At 39.0% G+C, this 22,462-nt stretch overlaps 1 protein-coding gene across 2 annotated transcripts in view; it reads right to left on the bottom strand.

Moving 5' to 3' along the window:
* Positions 1 to 22,462, bottom strand: part of PTCHD4 (patched domain containing 4) — an 84,165-nt gene that overhangs the window by 43,792 nt on the left and 17,911 nt on the right. For both annotated transcript variants that reach the window (XM_032184068.1, XM_032184069.1), the window contains exon 2: positions 14,303 to 14,783. In XM_032184068.1, coding sequence (XP_032039959.1) covers positions 14,303 to 14,783 — 481 coding nt within the window. The remainder of the gene's footprint in view (positions 1 to 14,302; positions 14,784 to 22,462) is intronic.

Genomic DNA, 22,462 nt, shown 5'->3' with positions numbered 1-22,462 from the left:
GAGGTGAAAAACTAATCATGATGTTCATCTGAAGAGACAGAGTACAGCAATTACTAACCACTGAAACTAGCTTTCTTGTCTAGACAAAGGGAAAGATAAGTATTAAAGAGGAATATCATTATCAAGGTACCAGATAAGGGAACTAGATGAAATTAATCTCTTTGCTGAGAGGCGACACATGATTCAAGAGATGTATGAACACCTCACTGGTTCTCTGCTGCAACTCCACCCTAGCCGCAAGGTAGTAAACACTGGATGGATTTATACAAGAGACATACTAAGAGACATGTGTGGATGGAAGTAACTAGAGAACAGAAGCTAGGGGAAGAGATGTGTTGTCTTGATTTGAGAAAATTCCTTTGATCTCCTACCTAGACAGTCCCACCATTATGTCAGTTCAAGGAAAACTTGATCAAAAGTCAGTGAGTCATATGAATAATTATAGATTTCCAGAACTTTTGAGGGCATTGGACCTGTTTGAATAAAAAGACATGTAGGCCTATAAGAGTTTTCCAGATGACTCACAGCTGCACCTAAATGACTAAAAACTAGACATGTTCTAGGAAAAACAAACAAACAAACAAACAAACAAACAAAAAGTTTAGAAACCTCTATGTATATCAAATAGGTAAGTGGAGCTCGAACACTTATTAAAATGTCTGTATTGAGCAGAAAGGTTTTAGAAGTGATTTTGGATTTAACATATTCCGTGTAAGGTGGTGGTTCTCCAAGAGAACAAAGAAATAGTGCATAGCACACAAAAAGACACAATATACAGTAAACTTGAGTGTAATGTAAAGCTGCAGACCACTGAAGAAAGCACAAAGGTGTAAAAGCGTGTTATCAAAGACATAAAAACAAGTCTAAAAGGATCATAGAATTAAGAAGAAATCTTCAGCACAAACATTGTATTTCTTCCAGTGAGCAACTCCAGTTTACTGGTCTATTTTTAGTACTTAAGAGAGGGCTAAACAGTGCCATCCAAACTACTTCTCACCATTGACTAAAGGAGTCTGTGGAGACCAGCTCAGCTATGGATATTGCTTACACTACAGAAATCAACATCTGATCAGGTGAATCAATTCAAAATGCTAATTAGTACCTTACTAATGCTGTTCACCAAACTACTGTCACTTTACTGTTCCTTCTCTAACAAATTTTCATTTAATTCTCCCATGTTAACAATAACAGCACTCTGGGAATTCATGTTCAGTGCAGGATCTGCTGTGATACCATTGTTCTTGTTTTCAGGATGCAGTTCCTCATCTTTCAAATGTGAATAGTTTCTTTGTTTCTAGATGCATAATCTAACACTCATCTGTGATGAAGCACGTGTTGACAAAAAGAAGCCTGCCTGATGTTGTGGGATGCATTCGTATTATTTTTATCTGCTAAACTTTGCATTATCTGAGAGTTTTGCTACTATTGATTTCTTTTTCACACCAGAACACAGAGAAAGAAATTCCTTTTGGCCTGATTAATAATGTCTTCCCAGGAGGAAGAGTGTACAATTGCAAATTAATATTTCATGATTACATTTAATAGAAGCTACCATGATTTAATATAGTACAAATACATGCATGTATCAAAATGTTGTGCAGAAGTAAATCAAATTGCCATTATCTCAATATGCTACAGCAGCATAGTTTCTTTTCATGTGCAAATTTGTAGATTCATTTTTAAAAAATCAAGTGTGTCTGATAAGGTTTATTTTCTGTGATATCAAGGGAATTATTACTGCACCATTTAAAAGCCCATTTTATGGCCTAATATTTAATGATTTTTCCATATAAATCTTTGATCTAAGGTGTTAAAACATTTGTTGTCATCCTATTCAATATTAAGATTTTTAGGAGACAATTTATTATTATTATTTTTTTACTTAAGTCTTTTATATATTCCTGTAATTCTACAATTTAAAAAGAAAAAGGAATTCCTGGAAGTTTTTGATTTTTCATTTCCTCATACAGTGATTTTTTTCCAATTTGTTTTATTTTACTCTTTTCAATGGGTGGGAAAAGATGTTTTAGAATGGAAAAAGGCACTTAAACATTATGATAACTGGAAAGAGCTATCTTTTAGATATCTTTTTTCTTCTTTCTTTCTCAAGGAAAAATGTTTCTTAAACTTGGAACAGCTACTTTTTCTACTATCTCTTCTCCTACTGTCTCTACTATCTCTTTTCAAAGGAGTTTTTGAGAAATAACAGTCTAAATTTGCTGACTTTCAGTGAACCTGAATCCTCAGATCTCTGAGGACTCTTTGAAACATAAATCCAAGTGCTTGTGATAAATGAGAAAGGAATATTTTTAAATTGTTTGTTGGCCTTGAAGCAATCCATATGTGTAGATAAAGCTCATATAACCCTGAGTACCTTTGTACTAATCCAGATAACAGATAACAAGGGTCAGTTTGGATTTACTGACTACACAGGTTAATCAGGAGCTTCAGAATTCTGCTAAGGTCTTAGAGAGGCTTGAGCAATTACCTTGTGATGTTGCTCCATGATACCTGTGGCTACCTATCTATTCTCAACTAAATTTTGAGTTAGCCATAAATGTTTAAGTTACACGTAAGTTTCTAGATTACAGTGATGGTTTGTCTATTGTTCTGTGTTTTTTGGGGGGAGTAGCCTGGCCTGGCAGAGTCACTCTTAAATTTGTTGTCCTTATGACAGGAGAAATGACCCTTGAGTTCATATCAGATACCCAAATTTTAGAAACATCATCTGGGATGATACTCATCCACTGTGTTTCAGATCTAAGACTTTGTAACATCGAGACTTTGCAGTCACAAGAAGTTGGATTCAATTATCTAAAGCTCCCTTTGAATTTTACCCATTATGTCATATACCAAACTCAGTAGAGGGATGTTAGGTTAAAATTTATCATCCTGAGACAAGTCATCATTACTTTTTCATATAAAGTTAAATCAAGTCATCTCCATGGGAAAATAAAGATGATCCCTAACAAAATCAGACTAACTTTGTTGATAAGGGACCTCCAGTACCACCATATAATCCACTTCCCATTCAAGTGATCAGTGGATCAGTGACCCTGTCATGGACACCATTTACACAAAAATCATGCAAGAACCTCATCTGCAAGTATTGCTCTCTGTTTTTCAACAGTTTTGCAATACACTGTCAGGTCCCAGTGAAGTGGTATACAAATGTGGCAGGGTTGGGTAAAAGAGGTCACAAAAGACAAGCAAAGGTCTCCTGAAGCACTGAAAATATTCTAAAAGCTGACAAAATGTCTTTTCCAGCTTGTGAATGAGTGTCTCAAGTGGATGAGGTTTAATGATTTCATTGCTGTAAAAGCTGAATCATGACTGTTTACTGCATATATATATATTACTTTCGCTTATACTATATAAGAAAGAGGATCGATATTTTTGCCCCTTTTTTTTTTTTTTTTTTTGGTATGCATTTGTGACTTGTTTGTTTGTCCTTGAATACCTATTATTTTAGTACCTCCTGACCAATTTCAAAAATTACAGCAGGGCAGAAGAGATCTTAATTATAAAAACTTTCTATATTTTGGGGGGAAATAGTCTGTAAAGAAATTTTATTACTTTCCCCCCAGGGAAAGAATATTAGAGGTCACAATCTACATAAGATCTTTTGAGACTTCCTTCTTTAGCTGCATTGTTCAGGGTTTGATATCAAATAACCTAAGAAAGAGGTAGAACATCTGTATCTATGATTATAAAGCCTACTCTCCCTGATACCAAGGTTATTCATTCAAAAGCTGGCTAATTGTTCTGTTTCTTAGCTCTGATGGAAGAGATATTGAAAGCCCACATAAGGGATTACAAAAGACACTGAGCTGTACTCTTGCACAGAGATGAGGACTATGTTAGTCCAGAACCTCTCTCGCTTTTAAAAGTGGTGCATTGAAGTTGAGTAGCAGTGTGAAACAAGGGGTATTTGCACTGTTTTTGACTAGCATAATCAGTTCTTGTTAGCCCCAACATCCCAGTTTCTGGTAATGCTTTCAGCAGTGTGGCTAGCAGCTCTGCTTTAGGGTCTTCCCTTACAGCTGCTCCCATGAGAAAGTTAAGCATTAGAAGAATTTTGGTTTTGCTCTTTGTCTACTTTCTCTTTGCCATGCTATCTACTCCAAGCACTTTTTTTTTTTTTTTTTTTTTTTTTTTTTTTTTTTGTTCCCAGGGCTCCTAGCTTCAAAAGGTTTACAATGCCTTAACCAAAAACTGTTCTAAAAGTCATTGCAGAAGAACAAAACTTTGGTGCTCTGCACCTGATATACACAACACCTCTCTGCATTCTTCTCCTGCAACTCTGTATCCTCCCTTGAGGATAATAATTTCTCCAAAATAATAGTAAAAATATCAACTGGAAATGTAAATAAACAGAAAATTTCATCAGCTAGAGTCTCACAGGGTGTGTGGTATTCTGTTGTTTGGTTCTCTTCGTAAAGCAATGCACGTGCTCCCTCTAGTAGGTTATACCTGCTTATGAAGTTATGTAAAGTTTGCCAGTTGGCATAGCAGTGATTGGTCTCATGGCTGTGCTAGCAAAAGAAGGAGGTTAGAATGCAAGAGGGTCTGTCCTGATCCTCCTGACTCAATGGGAGGGTCTCCTGGAAAAGTGTATTTAACCTTATCCTCTGTGTAGTGGATAACCAGGTTACCTTGCCATTGATCCTTGTTAAGTCACCGTCTTATTTATAATCAAACTTTGTTAAATCACTATATTATATCAGTAAAACATATCACTGCTTCTCTCTTATGAGGAAGTTCTTCACTCCTTCCACAACAGCTTCACCATGGCTGTGCTAGCAAAATGGTTTCCTCCATAAGCAAGATATCAACAGCAATTGAGTTTAAACACCAGGAAAGGCTACAGAATTTAAAATCTCTGTTGCAGATTTGTATTTGAATATGGGTAAGAAATGTATAGGATAGACAGGCCTTAGTGGCATATCAGGCTGTAAAGAAATTATTCTCTTCCTTGGACTTTAGGTGTAAAGTATGAGCATAAAATTCCAAACTGCTGAAATACCGCAGCTGACTGCAGGGAAATGTGATGAGAACATGCCAGGATGCAGTTATGAATTCTCAGGGAAGACAATGATTTAGAGACTGCCAAGCCATGTAACGTGGTCATTGCATTCACCAGTCAAATACAGCCACATCTGAGTAAAAACCAGCAGCTGCTTAATAGTGCTGCACAGAGCTACACCTGCACAGTGCTCCTAGGGTGGAGAATTTGAAGATGATAGATATGAAATTATCCATGCTGAAATTCAACCAAGGTACTGAGTATGGTATCCTCACTCTGGCAGAACAAAAATGAAAGTGCATCTCTAGTGATCCAAAGCTGCAAAGGCCTGAGTTTTTGTCTCACTCACTTGGTATCACATGCAGCCCTGTGTTGACTCCCATTACTGGTACAACCATCAGCACCACTGTAAGCATCCAAAATAGCATGTCCTTCCACATCTTGCAGTTAGCCAAGTGTGGATGAAACATTGCCTGCTTCATCACATCCTGCAGCATTAACACAAGGAAAGTCACAGCTGCAGGAGCTGTGTATACCTTTGTCTGAAGGCCAGTAACACTGAGTTATGCCAATGATACAGCAGATACTTGTTGAACAAGCAGGCTGCTGCTATTATTTGTTACCACTCATGGAAGAATGAGCCTAGAGCCAGTGTGGCTTCAGCATGCAGTATGTAACTGTGGGTAGTTATCCCACTGGAGATGAGAAGTTTTTTCATGGGGAAAAAAATGGACTACAGAAAAGGGTCAGAAATGGAAGAAAAAATGAATTATTAAAACCTTGACTGGCTAGTGGTTGTACAATGGAGAACATATAAATGATAAAATATCAAAGTCTTTTTAGCTGGTTTTGTATTTGCAACAGATTTTTCAATCTTTTAGTTCTGTACAAAGTTTTCATATCGCAATGAATGTAGCAGATAAATAATGATTTAAAATGTTTGTCAAATGGTCCATTCAGTTCTGTGTCCTGTTCCTGATTCTTCAGGGGAAAATTATCAGACAGAAAGAGGGCAGCTATGGGAAAATTTCCTTTAAAGTGAAATTTCCTTGTGACCATTTTTGAACTGGGCTTTTGAACTTGTTCATTAATTTTTATACTTCCTCCCTACAATTACTTTTTAGTGCTGCAATATTATTCAAAAACAAATTTTAACCGGCTGTGTAACAACCCAACCTTTTCCAAATCAGGATGAATTTTTGACTGTGACAATTTTGTATTGGTGAGTTCCAGGGGCTGATTGCACATAAGACGTATTCCAGGAAAAGGTAAATGCATTTGTTCCCTTTCATTTTCAATTAAAAAATGGAAGCTCAACTTCGTATATTCCTAGAAAGGAACAAGGTATCCATGGAGAGCAGACAGTGTTCTTGACAGAGCACAGAATCACTCACTCCATGCTGCCTCAGGCAGCAGAGCCCACCTTTCCTGCCCAGCTTGAAATAAAGGACAATTCAAGATTGCATTTTTCCTCCACGCACAAAAAGCACAGAGCATATTCTTCTGAAGCTTAGCCTATCCCACTTCTCTTTTCTCCCATGGATCCACAATGTGCCAACAAGAACTAGAAGCCACCATGGATGGATGGAGTTCACAAGAAAGTATGAGCCACAGTAAAATATCCAGGAAAAAATATCTGGTAGGAAATTATATCCATGCTAAAGTATGCACAGCGGTACATATAAAATATTCTGAAAGTATTTGCAAATACATATATGCTGTGAAAAATTACTCTCCATGGTCAGGCCAGACAGACTCTGAAGTTATAGGCATAAACTACAGCAAGGAAAATATTAAGAAATAGCTTTATAAGTGTATGGCTATTTAAGCACTGGAACAAGCTGTCAAGGCAGGTTATGGAGCTGCTAGCAATGGTGCTATTCAAGGCTGGATTTGACACTGGCCTATTAGGGATGATATATGTAGAGCTAAAATATTTCTGCCATGATGCAGCTCCTTTCCATCCCGAATGAACCAAATGTAAATGTGATGTGCATCGATACACACTAAGTACAAGGAATGAAACTCCTGTTAAATGAGATCAATGGGCAGAAAAGGTGTAACCAATAAAGAACCTTAAATAACCCAGTGGTAGGAATGAGCATTGATATGAAAGGGTAGAAAAATGAAAGCAAGAGGTGCTCAGACAAATGCATGAGGCACCTGAAAAGGAAACATCCTTTACTATTTGAACAGAATTTGTGTATTAAGAGTACTAAACATACATTTTCAAGTGCAAAAGGAAACCATTCCTTTCAGCCTTTGACTTTTTCACTCAGAACATGTTCTCTTCTTTTATCAAACTATTTTTTCAAAGGACTTGCAGAAATGCTTGCAGCAAATTGGAAGCAGCTCAAATGACAGCTACTAGTCCGTTAGCTGCAGATGGAGAGCTGAGAAAGCTGTTTTAACAAAAGAGAGAGAAAAAGTGAAAAGGGAAGGGGGGAAGACTTTGGAGAATTCACCTTGGACACGTGGATTCACATTGAAATCAGTAGGAGGAAGAGTTTAGCTGTCTGCTCTCAGTAAAAGAAAAAAAAAAAAAAAAAGAAAGAAAGAAAAAAAAGTCTTCTCTATTTTCTCTGTCATTATGGGGGACCTGGTAGTGATGCTCTGTGTTTGGACAATGATCCAAGAACAAAAGCTTCAACCTGAGCTGAGCCTCAGTCGCTGATCAGAAGACCTGCAGACCCAGCTCTTGGGGTGGGGCAACTGCCCTAAGGGACAATGAGATTCGAGTTGATAAGAGGAAGAGACTTACCCCTAAGTCTTTCTAGGAAAAGAGGTAATCTGCAGTCTGTAAAGGATTCACATCAGATTATTCATATGTATGCTATACATATACACGTATATATATACATAGCTTACAGCTTGTGTGTACAACATCGGTGGTCTAAAGTCTAAGCAGTCAACCTAGCTTTGGTAGAGATGCATAAGACCCTCTAGAAATTAACTCAGCTCATCCAAATGACTTTGGAGTCACCTACTTCTCTCCACTGTATAGGAAAGAAATTGAGATTCTGTCACTGTAGTTAAGGAAGGAACATTTGGGACAGCTGGAATTAGGTGCTACAAGCCCTGTTGTTAGGACTGAGGCCAGCTGTGTTCCTGCATCCCTTTCTGCAGGGCTTAAGAAGGTCCAAAGGGCCTGTGAGGAGATATCATCATTTGGCCAGTGTTTGAGGGTATGAGGGACAGTCCTAGTCCTGTCGTCTCTCTCTAAGCATGTCTCCAGGACACTGCTGCAAGGCCAGACTTTATGGTACGAGTGTAGCAGAGGATCCCAGACAGGTCTTGGTCTTCTACTCATAATCCAGGAAAGATTGATGTTCTAGGTGGAAAAGGGAAAAATATCATTCATTTCCTATAGATATGTAAAAACAAAAACAAAACCAAAACAACAACAACAACAAAAACACCATCTCTAGAATTGTAACTTATTAGGAAGTATAAGAGGTTATTGGAAAATCAGATTTGTAAAGAAGAATAATGTCTAAAGCCATTAATTTTAATTACCTATGTTATATGGCCATCCAAACAGGCCGTTTTAAATATTTCTTTTGTCTTTCTGTTGTTTTCTTCCCACTTCCCTGTGGTTTTGTTGTTATTCTCATTTCCTACTGCAAGAGTCAAGGTCGGAAATTTTTTAATAAAGGACAGGGTATTTCAAAATCCTTAATGATTTTCTAAGTGGATGGGGATATGAGCTACTGTAACAAATAAAATTACAGTTTCATTGTATTTCTAAGGTTAGAAATACTATGATATGTCAAGTACAGGTAAACTAGAGATAACATGCACTTTAGCCCTCACATTTGTCTTCTGAGATTTAAAAACAAAATACATTTCTCATTTGTACTATGACATTTTTCTGTAATTTGCAATGATTTTACCACTAATTGTAATGCTGTAATATCTCAAATTTACTTAAAGATGATCACCAGTCATGACTTTAACAACTGCTATATTTGTCCTCTGAAAGAGGTTAGATGGCTTCTGCCTGAAATATTAATAACTGGCTGGAGTTTTGTCTGATTTTGCTTTGCCTCCTCTTTCCATTTGAATAACTCAGCCAAGGGAAGGAATATCTGGGAATTTAAACAGAAAAGTTTGCACTGTAGGCACAATCTCTACCTTGCTATTTAGTATTTTCACATTTGGCATAGGCTTACTGATAGAAACAGGTAGTCTCTAGCTTCCTATAGATTTTTTACCTCTTTACTGCACTACTACTAGCGATATCATTGTTAGTACTAGTAATAATACAATGTGTTGTAGGGCATCCTTTGACCTTAGTGTTGCCTTAAGACTCAGAGAGAAGTGGCATTTCCCATAAAGAACCTAGAATCTTTCCTGAAGATCTTCAAATCTTCAGGATTACCAAAGAAAGGAAATAACCTGTCACAGTGAATCCATCTGTCTAAAAAACACATATATTTTATAATACAAAAAGCATAATTACACTCCAGTACCTTGTAGTTACTTTTTTTTTTTTTTTTTTTTTTTACATAAGATTTCCATTATATAATGAAGTACTTCACTGACTGTCCAAAAATAATTATGGTGTAAAATTACATAACTAATATACCTGTACTTAAAAATATAGTCATATTCTCATCTGAGTTAAATTATTGTCTCTCTGATGATATCAGTCTGGTTCCTGTGCATTAAAACACAAATCATGAGAGCAATAATATCTCAATTATGTAGTTAACCTTCTGGTTATATTAATTAGTGATGATTAGACATGAGGAACCATAATTATATCACGTACGTAACATCTCTTTGAAATTGTGTTGTGAATCCAAACAAAAAAAGTCAGATGTAATATCTAACTAGGTACATTTCTCAGGTCTAGAACTAATCCAAAACCCAGAGACTCTCTATCTCCTAAGAGTCTCCAGTGATGATAGATCTGCTAGTGTCAAACTTGCAGAAGAAATATCAGTTTCTATTTATCCTAGAAGATAAGTCATTATTAGATGCAAGGCCAAACTGTCCCATATTCTGATTTCACATAACAATTAATTAAAACACACTTAAAAACAAACAAACAAAAAATAGAAAACAAAACAAAATGGAACATCTAAGTCCAGTTCAGTTCTTAAAGGAGCAAGCCCGGAAGCTAAAGAAATACCTCTTCACTACCTTATTACATTTAAACATTTGACTGGAATATAAAGAGCTAAAAGTCAGCACCTGCTTGAATGAGATTCTAGCACTCGGAGCAGTAGCTGCATAGGGTCTTTCTTAACAGTTTCTCCTCATGACCCAAACAAAGCAGAGTAGATACTGTATTGGGGAAAATGGATTTCCTGAGGCAGCTGAAAAGACCAGGGTTTTAGAAAAAGGGACTCAGAGCAAGTAGGGTTCTCTGCCATTGTCCTCTTGCCTTATTAAGGCTGAAGATTCTCTCTCTGAAGAATAAAGAAAAGCCAGCCTAAGCTAATGTTCTTCCCCTAATATTCAGAGACATGCTTTATCCCAGCAGAACATTCCCTTACAGGTAGGACTGCCATAAATAATTCATGTGTAGGTAATTCCGTTTAAATTTATAAAAAATATTAAATATTTAACTTTTAGGCAGTCTTCTATCACGTGCTGAAACTCACAGAAGCTCTGCACTAGGATAGGAATTATAGACTTAAATATTTGTAAAAGGTCAGGCATTATTCTAATGTGACAAATGATAGGACATGAGGAAATGGTCTCAGGTTGTGCCATGGGAGGTTTAGATTGGATGTAAGGAAGAATTTCTTCATGAAGAGGGTGGTCAAACATTGGAATAGGCTGTTCAGAGAATTGGTGGAGTCCCCATCTCTGGAGGTATTAGTGACATGTAGACATGGTACTAGGGGATGTGGTTTACTGATGGGACTTGATAGGTCAGTGTGATGATTGGGTTTCATGATCTTGAAGATCCTTTCCAACCTAGATGATTCCATGATTCTATCCCTGTCATTCACATGACAGCATCTTGCTATTCATGAAAAGAACAAGTGCAGATGAACAACACAGAATTTCATTAAAAATAATCCTTTGGAAGTGAATGTCAGAATAAACGGTGTATTTCTGAATAAACACATATACTTTAAATTAAGATTTTGCAAATGTCAGGTTGAATCATTCCAAAGCTGCCAGAATTCAGACTGTGCATGTATTTTGGGTAGCAATGCACTGCCAGGCACTTGGTGGTTTTACCCATGTAAATGCCTTATTTTATTTTCTTCCTCATCTTCCTCTTCTTCTTCTTCTTCTTCTTCTTCTTCTTCTTCAATTTAAGTAGCTTGACTTTGAAAGCCTGAATTGTAAATCTGTATTTGTAATTCTGGGAAACTTTGTTTTGTAGACTTTTATTTACATTCACAGAATTATTATTTGATGCACTGTTTGCTTCTGCTGTTTTACCAGCAAGGGTCACTGGTACAACATGCATCATTGTTATGCATTGCCCTGCAGAACTGGGGTTGGGGTCTTCAATGGGTCTATTCTAATGATTAGATCACTTCACAGTAAACAAGGTTCTATAGAAATCTCTGTCCTGTGAAGATCCCATTTCCATGAGGCCCTGGTCATATTCATGGGCAGTGCAAGATGTCATTAGCTGGCACCATCATTCCATGGCACTAAAGGCATCGGGCTCTTTGCAGGAGTAACCCTGTATGGCTTTGTAAAGTCATGCTTCCCATCTCTTAGTTGATCAAATCATAAAACTGTTCCCAAATATTTTCCAAAAACTGTTGGTAACATCTCTTCCCTATATATTTCCAATTCAGTTTGGGATTCCTGAATGAAATTTTTGTAAAAGGTTACTTAAGTGTATTATTTTTCAACATGAAGTTTATTTGATATAATCACAGAATCACAGAATCACAGAATTTCTAGGTTGGAAGAGACCTCAAGATCATCAATAATGTTACAGAAGCAATCCTTAGAGAGTTTAGTTGTTGTTTTTTTTTTATTTTTTTTTTTTTGTTGTTCTTTTGCTCTTGGCAGTGGCTGTGACAAAAGTGACAGTGCAAAGCACAACAGAAAGTTGTAAATCTTACTATTCCTTAGACAGTAGAACTCTTAAATTTCCACCATCCTAAATGGGAAACTGAGCCACCCTGCTTTCAGAAACTCCTACCCTTGTCTAATACTGGGGCTGCAGGATATGTATGAATTAAGCACAATGCTACTGTTATTACAATTGGGATGTATGGATGCTGATGTTTTTCAGGTCAGCCTGAAGATGCATTTCTACAAATAGTGTTTGCTGTTCCTTGGGAGTGACAACTCAGGGATCCACCAAGTAAAGAGCATGTGCCCTGATCTCTACAGCTGTCTGAAAAGGGATGCCAGCAGAGAAATAAACAATTAATGGAAGTTGCTTTTCACCACTTTAGGTTGTATACATATACATATACATGTACATATACATGTATATATACATATACATATACATTTGGCCCTCACTTCAGCTTGCTGCACAAAGCAAGGCAGTGCCTTTTAGTTGATACAAACCTCCTGACACCCAACAAAAAAAGGTTGCCATAATCTGATAACAAGTGTGAGTCGTCCCTTTGATACTGTCCATCTTTTCTCCATCATGTTACACAGATCCCTCAAACAAAGCAGTTTCAGGTCCTCTTCTCTTGTCCTGGAGCTAATAGGAATGATCCAACCCTGGACCATACAGCTAAATTTTATTTTTCCCAAAAATGAATGCTGCATCCAAACCATGCCATTTCAGCAAGCCACCAAAACATGCCTAGGATATGCATAGAAGAGTGAAAATTGGCACAGATCAAACTTTCTGGGGCCATTGTCAGGATTTAACAGTGCTGATGATTGAATTAGAGGCTTTGAGATCGCTTTGTTTATCTGCATTAATGAAGCTGAACGAATTTTGCAAATCCATGCTTTTTTTTTTTTTTTTTTTTTTTTTTTTTACCTCACTTTTCCCTTTTGCAGCTGGATTCTCGACCATTCACTCCAATCCACTCCTTCCTATTCCTACCCTGGCCAGATGCTGTTGATGGGTGCAAGACCAAGAAGGAAGCAGCCTGCCTCCTTGGTTAGGGACATGGATGCACGGGCAGGGGACAGATGAAATGGAACGCAGAGAGCTGAAAGATGCATATGCCTGTGGGAATTTTCTTGAGAGAAAGAACAAGTAGAACTTGTTTTTTTGATGGTGTGAGTTTTTAAAGAAAAATATAAGACATGCTCCAAATCTTAACTCTACTTTGTGCCTTTGCATACTTAGTTATCTCTTACTGTACCAGAGGGCTAAACTTGAGTACTACAAGCATGAAGTTTAAGAAATCAACTGTAAAGATGCAGAGATATGTCCACAGATGAGGTTTTCTGACCTCAAAAAGTGATCATGGGGGTCTGGGCTGCCTCTGTTGAGACTTTGCATAGAGTCATAAGTGAGGTTCACACTAGTGATATGGCAAACATCTGACAGACGTAAATGTGATGGCACCAAACACCACTGCCTCATCATGCCATTTTGGATATGTTTCCCTCTTCCTTTCCAGCATACCTTCCAAACAAAATAATTAAATACACAGAAGAGCTAAATGTGCTGGAACAGAGTGAGTGTGGAAATAATGAAAACAATTCAGCTAAAAGAACTGTTTTTATGTCCATTCGTTGGCTGCACCTTCCCCTGCCAGGGTACAACACAAAGGAAATCTCTGCAGCTGATCTTGGACTTCACAAACTGAGGGATTATGCACTACAGATACTGACAGCCCCTTTACTTACAGCCCTGGCAAACGCCACAGCTGTAATCTCCTCTCTGCGATAAAGTCCATCAATCTTATTCTTACACCAACCCATTCCCCTCTGCCCCTCAGACAGAGCTGGAAGAGAAGCCCTTCTTAGGAAGGCTGCTAAAATCTTTCCTTCCATGTTGCCCTCCTTTTTTAACTCACTCTTTTGGCTGGCCTCCCATCCAAGTAAGGTCAACACATATCCATTTTCTGTGCTGAGCTGACTAGTTTTCAATAACAATTTCTCCTTTGTTTTGTAACAGAAATCAATAAAACTTCCCCCCTCTCATATTGGCCAAGATTCCAGCAACGTCATTCACTCTTTATTGTTGCTACTGCTTTGTTTTGTTTTCCTTTTCCTTTTTTTTGGCAAGTCACAGATCAATTTAACAAGATGAAAACAACTTAGACTTTCACTCAAGGTAAAATCTGCACTTTATAACCCAGGATGTAATTTACAATCCTGTCATTAAGCTCTGTTAATCCTATTATTATGAAGATAAATAATTACCCATAGCGAAGAAAGGGATTCCCAACAGAGTAGAATTATATTTTCCATCAGTAATGAAAAATATCCCTGCCGCAGTGACACTGGAAATACAGATAGTGAGTACTCCCAAGAGTCCCAGGAAAGGTTTGCTACGCAGGCAGTCCTTCATGGAGCTCGAGAGGGTAGCAGTCAGGAGGATCAGCATCAGGCTCACCAAAATCTTGCCCCTGGCCAAGAGACTGGTCTGGTGGAAGTCCTTCCAGAGGCTGAAGGACGCTAGTGAGTAGAGCTGCAGATCTTGGTGATCCAGCTGCATCTTGTGCATCAGTTTACAGAATTCACTCTCCCACTTCTCCCCAATGAGGTCCTGGGTGACAGAGCCATACGTTTGGAGGTAGTAAGTGATTTGGATGGCTCTGGCTGATTTGACTCTCTGGTCCTTGCTGTTGGGCACTTCCATGACCCCTCCGAGCTGGTGGCCAATAAAACTGCTCCTTCCATCCTGGGAGGGAAAGTAAAAAGATGAGCATGTGGTTATCCTGTGTAAGATGTGTCACAGCGATACTGATTGAATCTGCGCTTCTTTCACAGACAGGCTGAGAGCTTGACTCAAAGGCCACTGCAGTCAATAGGAGTCGTGACGTTCACTTCAGTGGGCTTTGGGTCACATCCCTGGTCCATGCCACACTTCTCTCTGTTCCTTATTCATTATAGACCTATTTGCAATTCTGTGTCGCAGCTCAGGGACTGCCCAGATACTGCAGTCCCAAATGTTCAGGGACAGAAATGTTGCATGCAAGCTCCTCATGCCAGGGGAGAGGAGCCCTTTTCCACATTTTAACTTGACAGACAACAACAAAATTCCAATTACTGAAGTATGAAAAGTTGGAAGCTGGAAGATTTGCAATTTTCTGACACTCAGAAAATGGTTTTAAAGAGTTGGAAATGTATAGAAAAATGGGGTTCTGGGTCCTTAGTACAAAGAGTACCTTAATGTAGATAGATCTGCAAAGTTTAATAGCTACTCTTGTTCTAGAACAGTATAAATAAAATCAGACTCTTCCATTTGCTTATTTGATATTTCATGGATTTGATGGAACAGAAATAAGAATATACCTTAGCCCTTGATTTAGCTATGATTATATATGTATATTTCACTAACATAAACCTTACCTGGTATCTCTTATTTCAGTATATGCTAGAACATAGAGAGTCCACAAAAACAAGTGAAGGAGACACCAGGTACACTCTGAATCTGCTGCTTCCCCTGTCTCCCCCTTCCCCCCATCCCCTCCCTTTTTTTCTTTCTTATTTTTAGTAGAGTTATCTGCTCACAATTAGATGGTTGTTGTTGGTTGTTTGCTTGCTTGTTTTTTTTTTTTCTTTCTTTTTTTAAATATTTTTATTTATTTTTATTTTTTTAGGAACAATTAATAAAACTTTTAAGCCACGGGTTATGCTAGTTCTCTAGAATATCTGTGATCTGCCCCTTTCACATCAGGGTGAGCTTGTGTGGATTTAGAAGATCAAGCCCCTGTTGCAAAGTAAGGAAGAAGACTCAGTACATTGGATAAAAATGCCCTAGCACAAGTAATCTCTTTGAACAAAATAACTCTAAAATGAGGGATTAAATGTCTGCAGAACACCAAATAACAACATTTCACTTTTTTTTTTCTTTTTTCTGTAAATGGGATTAAAAGTTCTCAGATTTCTTTCCTTTCGTATTTAATGAAAACATAAAATTCTCAAGCCATTTAATATATAAAACATCTTGCAGCAGTGAGGTCACATGAGATAATACTCTTTGCCTAGATGTGCTATAGGAACAAGCTGACTGACAGCTTAAATCTGGGAGATGCTCCGCCCTACACACACATGGAGCCGTCATCTGAAAAAAAGCCAGAAGCATTTGGGAAGGTGCTTTTATCATCTATTATGCCAAACATTAACTGTTTCTAGAAATACCTGTGCTGCACTAAGGTTGCTACCTGAATTTGCCAGACCTGTGCAGGAGGTTACTCCTGCTGTTCCTCATGATTCCCATCCTAAGGAAAAATGAATGAAGCAAGATACCAGGCTTTATGAAACATAGATGTCTTCTGGGACATCTGCCCATACAACTAATAAATATCAGAAATTGAGAGATAGTGCTGAAAATATTTTATATACTCACCTTGTCTTGTCTCTTGGTATGCAAAGGAGGCAATCCTCCCACTGAGAAATTTCTCACTACGCTTGCTTTCATGGCAAGAGCTCATACTGTTTCTAGCATTTGCCCAGGGAATGTGACAAAGTGCTTTTCAGAAGTTCATTTTTTCCCTATTCCCAGTTGTTATTTCCCATTGAAATAATGGCTTCTGGCGAAGTATCCTGGCACTAGCTGACACAAAAGGTGATTTGCAGTCTAATGCCAGCTTCTCAAATCACCTGAAGACTCATTACAAATGTCATATAAGCAGAAGCAGCTAGCACAGAGGGGCAGCGGGTGCTGTTTGGACTCCAAAAATTCTTCTCCCTGGCATTTCATGCTAGAAACCCATTTTGATTCAGTATTTCTACTATTGTTACTTTTTTTTTTTTTTTTTTTTTTTTTTTTTTTTTTTTTAGGAAGGGTCATATCTAACACTCATACACTCACAAAAGGTATGTTTCCAAGCTGATAATTAAATCTTGAGCAATGCAGTCCCTGCTCACATCAGATGCAACTCTGCAGTTAAAAATCCCCTTTGGCACCGCTTTGAAATTTTAGGGAGAAATGTCATATTTCCTCAGCATATATGCAGTATTGACATTCAAACATTTTCAGTCACTGCAGGATACTTAGCAGCACAGCTCCCATTTCAGACAATGGACTGTAATTCAGATTTCATTGATTCACTATGCAGCATGCACCACAAGGTTACGGGAAACTTTGCGATGACCATCTGCCTTCCCCTCTGTGAAAAGTGCACTGAACGACGGCAACATTTCAAAAGAGGCAGCAGAGCAGGCACAAATAAATCATGTTCTACCGTATCTCCCATGAAACGGAAGATAACGGCTATTTGTTACACTGATGTACAATAGAGCACCCAGCTCGTATGTCAGCAAAATAGAGAGAGAGCTTTCAGAGGGAATCAAGAAAATCACAGACGGTGAATATGTTTGAGGTCGTTTTGTTCGTCCCCTTCCTACCAAAGACTTTCTAGCTATGCAGGTGTTTTGCCTTTGATGTTTTTATAGCATGTAAATATAAATCTGCCACTATGGCATTTGGGAAAATGAGGAACTGTTCTAATACAGCTCAAATGCTCCAAGAGAGAGAAAGGTCCTAGGCAGGGCTAACACATCAATGGTTACAACCTCAGCAAGAAAGAAAGGAGTGAAAAATTATTGCCGTTCATCCCATTTTATGGATGTGGGTTGAAGTGTAGAAAAATAGAGACCAAGGATAGCCACCTTAACCTGTAGCATTTCCTAGTGGCTTCCAATCCAGGGACCTAACTAGCCCTCCGTGACTTGTACGCACTTCAGGAGAGTTATTCAGCAGCCCAAGTTCTCAGTTGTCCTCCGGGACCACTTTGAAGGAGACATGAATTGCTAAGCTTGTGGACTGAGCCTAAGGCTTGGGAAACAAAATGAGGTCAAAGTGACCTCTGTAGATGAGGCCTGAAGACCAAAGGGCTATTGAACAGGATCTCTAATTTGGCCTAGTTCCTCAGTGGAAAAACAAACAAATTAAAAAAATAATAATAATCCCTTTTTTCATTATTTGGCACTTTCTTCATGGTATATGTTGATATGATGCTGGTTTTAAAATTTCATAATAATAGTTTTTTGTTTCAGACTACAGGTTCCTTCTATGATTTACCTGCAGATGTTGCTCCTCTCTGATCTTGTACAAAGGAAAGCAGACACCCAAAATAGAGTATTAACAATACTTATTGGTTGTATAGCCTTTAACACCCATGTTTCTCCAAGGCACACAAGATGATAACTTTCTTTTGCCTGAATTTCAAATTCCCAGACTGTAACTTTGTGTTTTCTTTCTCTTTCTTTCTCTCTTTCTTTCTCTCTCTTTCTCTTTCTTTCTTTTTCCTTTCTTCTTTCTTTTTTTCTTTCTTACTGTCTAGCCTAATCAAAGCTTCATGGTCTCTGTTCTACTAGGGTACAAAAAGGCCCATTGTCCATTCTGATGGCAGCCAATTCTTTTCAGAACTGATCATGTTTAAAAATAGTATGAAATATAAATGACTTGTTGGGTAATGTGATATTTGATTTTTAACAGAGGCCAAGTAAAAAATCTTTGCTTCAGTGGAGACTGTTGTATTGTTTTTTGCTCACTTCTCTCTCTTTTCCTAGATACCCCAAAGCCATCCGACAGAACATGACAGGCTGAAACCAGCTGCTACTACTGAGCTAAACATCTTTTACTGGTGCTAATGTAGTCATAGATCCTCTGTGCATTTAGCCCAAAGAGGTACCTGAAATGCTCCCCTACTATTAAATTACGCTGGGACCTTTATCCCCAACTTGCTGTTTTTGCACCCTACTGCTTGCTACACCACTCCCATTCTAAGCATCTTTGCAGGGTCTTTGTCACACAATTTCTCTTTATTTTTATTTTTATTTTTATTTAACTGATAACTCTTATCAACTGGAGTGATATAAAATTATCAATCTACATTATAGTGGACATGGTACTAGGGGACATGGTTTATAGGTGGACTCGGTTGCGTTGGGTTGGTGGTTGGACTTGATCTTAAAGGCCTTTTTCAACCAAAACGGTTCCATGTTTCTATAGCAATGCACATACAATGCATGAACTCCTAGTTAAACTCTGTTTTATCTTAAAAGCTAAAAAAATATTCAGCAGACCAGGGATATCTGTTGAAATATATTCTGTGATAAACATCTTAATGAGATCAATGCAGCTGTTTCTTGCCTTGATAAGGACATCCCCATTCTACCAAATGCAGGTCATAGATAATATTACACTAAAATCCACATAGATTAGGATGAATTTTGTTGCTTTAGTTCACGAAAGGTTTTCAGGGTAGAAACAAAACAAAACAAACAAACAAACAAAAAGCATACTTCCTTATTACCTTAACATTAGTTAAGGTTTAACATATTGGGTTGCTCTTGCCTCCTTCTAGACTTAAAGTAAACCTTTGGAGGGAGTTCTCCCTCACCAGATAAATTTATCTGTCTCTGCCCCTAGTATATCGATGAAGTTTTTACACCAGTTGATCCCAATTGCAAAGCCACCAATTACCAATCATTCCTGAAGCATCCCTTTGAAACAGTCACATGTAATAATGATCTATGCCAGTAGAGCAGTTTACCTGCCCTCATTGCTGTGTTGGTGCTCTTGCACACACACCAGTCTGCTTGCTGTGCTTGTCCCTGTATGCTTCAGGAAAATCTACAACTCTTCTGAACTGCTCAGCTATGGGTAAACAGTTCAGAACAAGTGATCCCCAAGGGCAACACATTCAAGGTAAATTTGCACCTCAGCTGACTGGGAACAGGAATGAAGCAATAGCCATGTTTGCTCAACAAAAAATAAAATGTATGAAAATGGTCATAAGAAGCTGTCTAGGAAATAGAACCCTAGATCTCTGCTGCAATAAAGAACAATTAAGTTATTTCCAGCTATTTGGCAATGGTGATGTTCAGCTCACCAGCTATTCAACTAAACAAATTTTATAAGCTTCGGGAAGAGGCAGGCACATCCAGAGGATGATCTGCCCCATCATAAGGTATGAGCTGAGAACAGACTTGCCCTATGCAGGTCTCTCTCCATTTACAGCACAGCCGCAAGAGTACTTGGACTTGATCCTAAATTTTATCAGGCTAAGAAGTCAGGAGAGATTAACCCACCCCCAGCGAAGGATGGAAGAACAAAGCTAGAAGAACTGGCTAGCTGCCAGTGTTGACATCCCTGGCATTTATTAGCCCCTTCACTGGCATGTCCCACAGGTTAATAAACATACAGAGCTTGAACACCCTACCAGGGATAGTAAGGACATCTAGAGTGATTTTTAAGTGCAGGACATGGGTACCCAGAACTCCCAAAAGACAACCAGAAATGTCTGCATTTCTTTCTGATGAGTGTGGGTTCGTGATCCTTTCTCTTACTGTTTTGGGTTTTCTAGTTTTCATTCAGATAATTTGAAAAGAGACAAAAACAGGAGAAAAATATTTCAAGAGATTTATATATCCTAGGATTAATAACAGAGAATGCAAATCATTCCTAGCCCAGATCCACTTCTTCCAAGTAAATCAAATTGTGGAGGAATTCAAAAAGGTGGAATAGCAAAGTGTGATTCCTATCAGAGATCTCTTCTCTGCAGAAGAGATTCAATATTCCAGGTGCTAGATATACAGCATTTCTGAGTAGTCTTCCCCACTTTGTTCCTCTAGTATCACCACTGGGTTTTTAAACTAGTCAGCTCTGTCAAGTGAAACCTTTTGAAAGGGGGAGGCTGGAGGAAAACCTGAAAAGGGTGTCCCTTCTCTTTCTGCTTCCCATGTACATCCTGTACATACATGTACATCCATGTACATACAAGATAAATAATCTCAGCAACTAACTCACTCTGCACCAAACCTTCCCTCCTCGGCTGTTTCTCACCTTCATGTGCTTTTCAAGTCCTTGTATTCTTTATCCTATCTTCAAGCTCTTCCTTGCTAAACTGACTCCTTCACTATCAAGGTCAAACTCTTGCTTTGTCCATCTCAGAGCCCAGACCAGTTCCTCTGGGAAAAGAGAGATGGATTTATTGCTCAGCTCAATCCCGGAACAGCTTTGCCACTGCTTGGCCTAACCTGCACCAAGGACACAGTGGTGTCCTTGAAGCTGCTGGGTAGTACCCATGTTGGCTGAGACTACACACCCCCCCGGTGTGTGGAAGGGAATTGCTGGAGGATAGGGGTTATAGGCAGCACAGAAAGGACTGCGAACACTGGGAAGTAATTATGGGGCACAGCTGATCTATCTGCCCTTTAATACTCTCTCCACCAGCAGCAGGATTTCAGGCACAGCAGTGAAATAGCTTTGTACTGATGGCGCAGGCAGCGGGAGGTGGGTGCACCCCAGCCCTGTGGGATGGATGTAAGATGGATAAAAGGCACAGCTGGCTTTGGGTGCCCAGGCTGGAGACTGGTGATATGGTTTACTCGACAGGAGAGGAAGAGCCCTGCAGTGGCTGGCTCAGCACAACTGGCTGTCGGTGACACTGGTTTGCCTTCCCCAGGGAAGTCGCGTTGGCAGGACCTCTCAAATTGTGCCTAAGCCTGGGTGTGTAAATCTAGCAAGTCAGTCTTAAAATACTGCCATCCTCTTGTTTCCAGCAGGCACAGAGCCACAGCTCCCTCCCCACTGCTCTATTGTCCTCTGAGCTTGTGCTCTGTCCTGTCCAGGATGGAAAGCCTTGAAAGCAGTCACCTTGAGCTCAGCACTCTGCTTTTCACAGCTTTTTCCTGTGAGTGGAGCTTCTGTGTTAGCACAGAGCAGAGTCAGGCTGCATCCCAGTAACCCAGCTCCTAAATACCCCAAGATGAAGGATGACAGCAAAAATAATCAACGCAGACCAGCAGTTGCCCCAGCCCATCCATGAATGGATTCATGTCAGAGGGATGGCTATGGGCAATCTGACAGAATGGGGAGTGTGCGTTGTAGGGTACATAGAAAGAAAGTGGACAAAGGTGCTAAAGAAGTAGATTTTGTAGCAAATGCAAAATAAAAGCGGGGCTATGGAGCAGGGTTCCTTAAAAGGGAGCTGGGAGGGAGAAAATACAGTGTGAGAGGTAATGAAGGCAGCAGTTGCATCCTGTGAGCAGCCGAGCAGCCTAACCATGATGTGCCACTAGCAGCTGCTCAGTGCAGCCCTGCCTGAGAGCAGCACTGTGGACTGTCACCTCCCTGCATCTCCTCGATCTTTCCCACCTCCCTGGGCTGCTAAGCAGAGAGCAGAGTGCTTCCAGACAGCTTCAGCTACCCTAAGCTCAACACCACAGAAGAAAAAGTTGCAAGTATTTCCACCCCCAAAATTATAGAATCATAAAATATCCTTTGTTGGAAGGGAATCACAAGGGTCACAGAGTCCAACTTCTGGTTCTGCACAGCACCACCCAAAATCAGATCCTGTGTCTAAAAACGTTGTCCAGATCTTTCTTGGCAGCTTGGTGCTATGA

The sequence above is a fragment of the Aythya fuligula genome, chromosome 3 (assembly GCF_009819795.1).
Source record: "Aythya fuligula isolate bAytFul2 chromosome 3, bAytFul2.pri, whole genome shotgun sequence".
Taxonomy (NCBI): Eukaryota; Metazoa; Chordata; class Aves; order Anseriformes; family Anatidae; genus Aythya; species Aythya fuligula.
This window is presented reverse-complemented; position numbering and strand designations above follow the sequence as displayed.